Raw genomic sequence first — 3,238 nt, 5'->3', positions numbered from 1 at the left:
TTATTATTTATTTATTTATTTATTTATTTATTTATTTATTTATTTATTTATTATTTGTTTAGGCTAGAGACCGGCATCTGCAGGCAATTCTTTCTCTCCGAGGAAAAATTTTAAATGCTCAAAAAGAAAAAAATAAATTCAAAATATTCAACAACCAAGAAATCAAAGTAAAACAACCAGCAGCAGCAGCAGCAGCAGCAGCAGCAGCAGCAGTTGCTGCTGTAGCAGCAGCTATTGCTGTAGCAGCAGCTGCAGTTGTTGCCGTAGCCGCAGCAGTTGTTGCTGTAGCAGCAGCAGCAACAGTCATTGCTGCGGCAGCAGCAGCAGCAGTTGTTGCTGTAGCAGCAGCAGCAGCAGCAGCAGTAGCTGTTGTGGGAGCAGCAGCAGCAGTTGCGGCAGTCGTTGTTGAACTAGCAACATTAGCAGCAGCTGTTGCAGCAAGTGCAGTTGTTATTGTAGCAGCAGCAGCAGCAGCAGCAGCAGCAGCAGCAGGAGCAACAGAAGCAGTACCAGCCCCACCGCCAGCAGCAGCAGTAGCCACTGCAGCAGCAGCAGCAGCGAGATCATAAATGTTGAAGCAGCTGCGGTTGCTGCTGCTGCTTTTGCTGCTGCTGCTGCTGCTGCTGCTGCTGCAGTCTTTGGTATCGGCACTGGGAGTTCCTCCACAAGAAGGCCGCAAGGAGCCCCACAACCCTGCAGGCCTCAGGTAAACCCTAAACCCTAAACCCTAAACCCTAATTTAGGGTTTTGAGCGGACAGTCTGGCGTCGCTTCGAACGAAGCAAGCCGCAGGACTTCAACGAAGCAAACAAAACACACAAAAGAAGCAAAACAAGCCGATTAAATTAAATTAATTGAATTAAATTAATTAAATAAATCAATTAATTAAATTAAATTAATTAAATTGAATTAATAAATAATTAAAATGACTTCAGGTACAAAAGAATTATTCTCTTGACCGACGCAGACGTCGACGGCGCCCACATCCGCAGTTTGCTGCTGTCGTTTTTTTTTCGATTTTATTTTTTTATTTTTAATTCCAAAAAACTTTTTGTTGCACTTCCTCCCCTTTACAAGGCTCGCCACCCCCCGCTGCCGCTGCTGCTGCTGCAGCAGCAGCTGCAGCAGCAGCAGCAGCAGCAGCAGCAGCAAACGCGAAGCGCCAGCAGCAGCAGCAGCAGCAGCAGCAGCAGCAGCAGCAGCAGGCTGGTGACAGAGACGTATATATGGAGCGATGCAGAGGCGCAGGCTCTTGCTGCTTTGGTGCAGCAGCAGCACCTCAGCAAGAAAGGAAAGCAGCAGCAGCAGCAGCAGCAGCAGCAGCAGCAGCAAGAGCTGGCGGCAGCGGCGGCGGGGGAGCCTGCAGCAGCAGCAGCAGCAGCAGCAAGCAGGGGGCTGCTGCTGCTGCAGCGCTTCAAAGGCCTCGGGGAAATGCAGCCGCAGCAACTTTGGGAAACAGCCATGAATCCAAAAACAAGAAAAGTCAAACAAGTCACTGTCAACGACCTCCAACGGGTAGGCTCAGCTAGCTAGCTGGGTAGTTGCTAGGTAGCTGGGTAGTTGCTAGGTAGCTGGCTGGCTAGCTAGCTAGCTGGGCAGTTGCTAGGTAGCTGGGTGGCTAGCTAGCTAGCTGGCTAGTAGCTAGCTAGGTGGCTAGCTAGCTGGCTGGCTAGCTGGCTGGCTAGCTAGCTGGCTAGGGAGCTAGCTAGCCAGCTACCTGGATACATTCCTCTCCAGCTATTTTGCTAGCTTGCTAGCTAGCTAGCTAAATAACTAGCTAACTAGCTAGCTAGCTAGCTAGCTAGCTAGTTAGCTAGTTAGCTAGCTAGCTAGTTAGCTAGTTAGCTAGCTAGCTAGCCGTTTGTTATCTTCAGTACAAATGTGCCCAGCTAGCCAGCAGCTAGCTAGCGCTGAGTCCATTTATTTATTTATGCTTTTATTTGTTTTATTTATTTTATTTATTTTTTATTTATTTAATTTGATTTATTTAATTTGATTTATTTTATTTATTTATTTATTTATTTATTTTGCCTGCTTTATCTTTTACTTGCGCTTGCCGCTAACCATCTAAACCCTAAACCCTGAACTTCAAACCCTAAACCCTAAACCCTAAACTTCAAACCCTAAACCCTAAACCCTAAACCCTAAACCCTTTTTTTTGCTTCAGGCCGAAGCCGCCGTGACCTCTTTGATGGGAGACGAGCCTTTCGAAAGGAGAAGACTGGTGCTGTCGCTAAACCCTAAACCCTAAACCCTAAACCCTAAACCCTAATTCGACTCCTACTACTTGCTTTTGCTGCGTAAGAGACAAGCAACTATGCAGCAGCAGCAGCAGCAGCAGCAGCTGCTGCTGCTGCTGCTGCTGCTGCAGTGTTGAGAAGCAAATAAATAAATGAAGCAGCAAGACAGCATAAAAAATAAAATGAGTAAATTAGCTTGGAAATAAACAGGGGCGTTCAGCAGCAGCAGCAGCAGCAGCAAAGCTGCTGCAAAGCTGCTGCTGCTGCTGCTGCTGCAGCAGCAAACAATACATGCTCAATTTGTTGCATTCTGGGAAACTGGGGAGCCCTTCAAAGCACAAAACCAAACCCTAAACCCTAAACCCTAAACCCTAGTTTCACCTCTCAGGCACTCTTGATATTCTTCCGGACCTGTGGAGGGTTTAGGGTTTAGGGTTTAGGGTTTGGGAAGTTTGCTTTTGTTGCACTTTTGATAAAAGACAAAAATGATAAAACAAAACCACAAATATGTGAACCCGCGAAATGGAAAGAAACGCTGCTGCTGCTGCGCTGCTGCTGCTGCGCTGCTGCTGCTGCGCTGCTGCTGCTGCTGCTGCTGCTGCTGCTGCTGCTGCTCAAATGATGGCCCTTGGACTGCCTCACTGTCCACTTAATTCCTCAAACGACATTTATAAACCCTAAAACAGGCACAGGGGCCCCCCCGGGGGCCCCAGGGGGCCCCCCTGGGGGCCCCCAAGGGGGCCCCCCTGGGGGCCCCCCTAAAACCCTTTTCTTTGACTACTTTAGGGGCCCCCAGCAAACCAAAACCCCTAACCCTTCTTGGGACCCTTCAAGGGGGCCCCCTACAACCCAAGTGCCCCCTTGGGGGCCCCTCGGGGGCCCCTAGGGGCCCCCAGGGGCCCCCCTGGGGGCCCCCAGGGGCCCCCCTGGGGGCCCCCAGGGGCCCCTAGGGGCCCCCTGGGGGCCCCCCGGGGGCCCCCCGGGGGCCCCCAAGGTAAG

General features: G+C 50.2%; 1 protein-coding gene across 1 annotated transcript in view; it reads left to right on the top strand.

The window, feature by feature from the left end:
• ENH_00059480 (DNA gyrase subunit b, putative) overlaps positions 1-1,532 on the top strand; it is a gene marked incomplete at both ends in the record, with an annotated part of 5,074 nt that extends 3,542 nt beyond the window's left edge. Inside the window, 3 exons of the mRNA XM_013577082.1 lie at positions 63-533; positions 636-706; positions 935-1,532. Of these exons, the coding sequence (XP_013432536.1) occupies positions 63-533; positions 636-706; positions 935-1,532 (1,140 nt within the window). The remainder of the gene's footprint in view (positions 1-62; positions 534-635; positions 707-934) is intronic.
• Positions 1,533-3,238: the final 1,706 nt, after the last annotated feature.

This window comes from Eimeria necatrix, genomic scaffold (assembly GCF_000499385.1).
Source record: "Eimeria necatrix Houghton genomic scaffold, Enh_scaff503, whole genome shotgun sequence".
NCBI classification, from domain to species: Eukaryota; Apicomplexa; class Conoidasida; order Eucoccidiorida; family Eimeriidae; genus Eimeria; species Eimeria necatrix.
The sequence above is the reverse complement of the archived record's forward strand: the minus strand, read 5'-3'. Positions and strand labels throughout refer to the sequence as shown.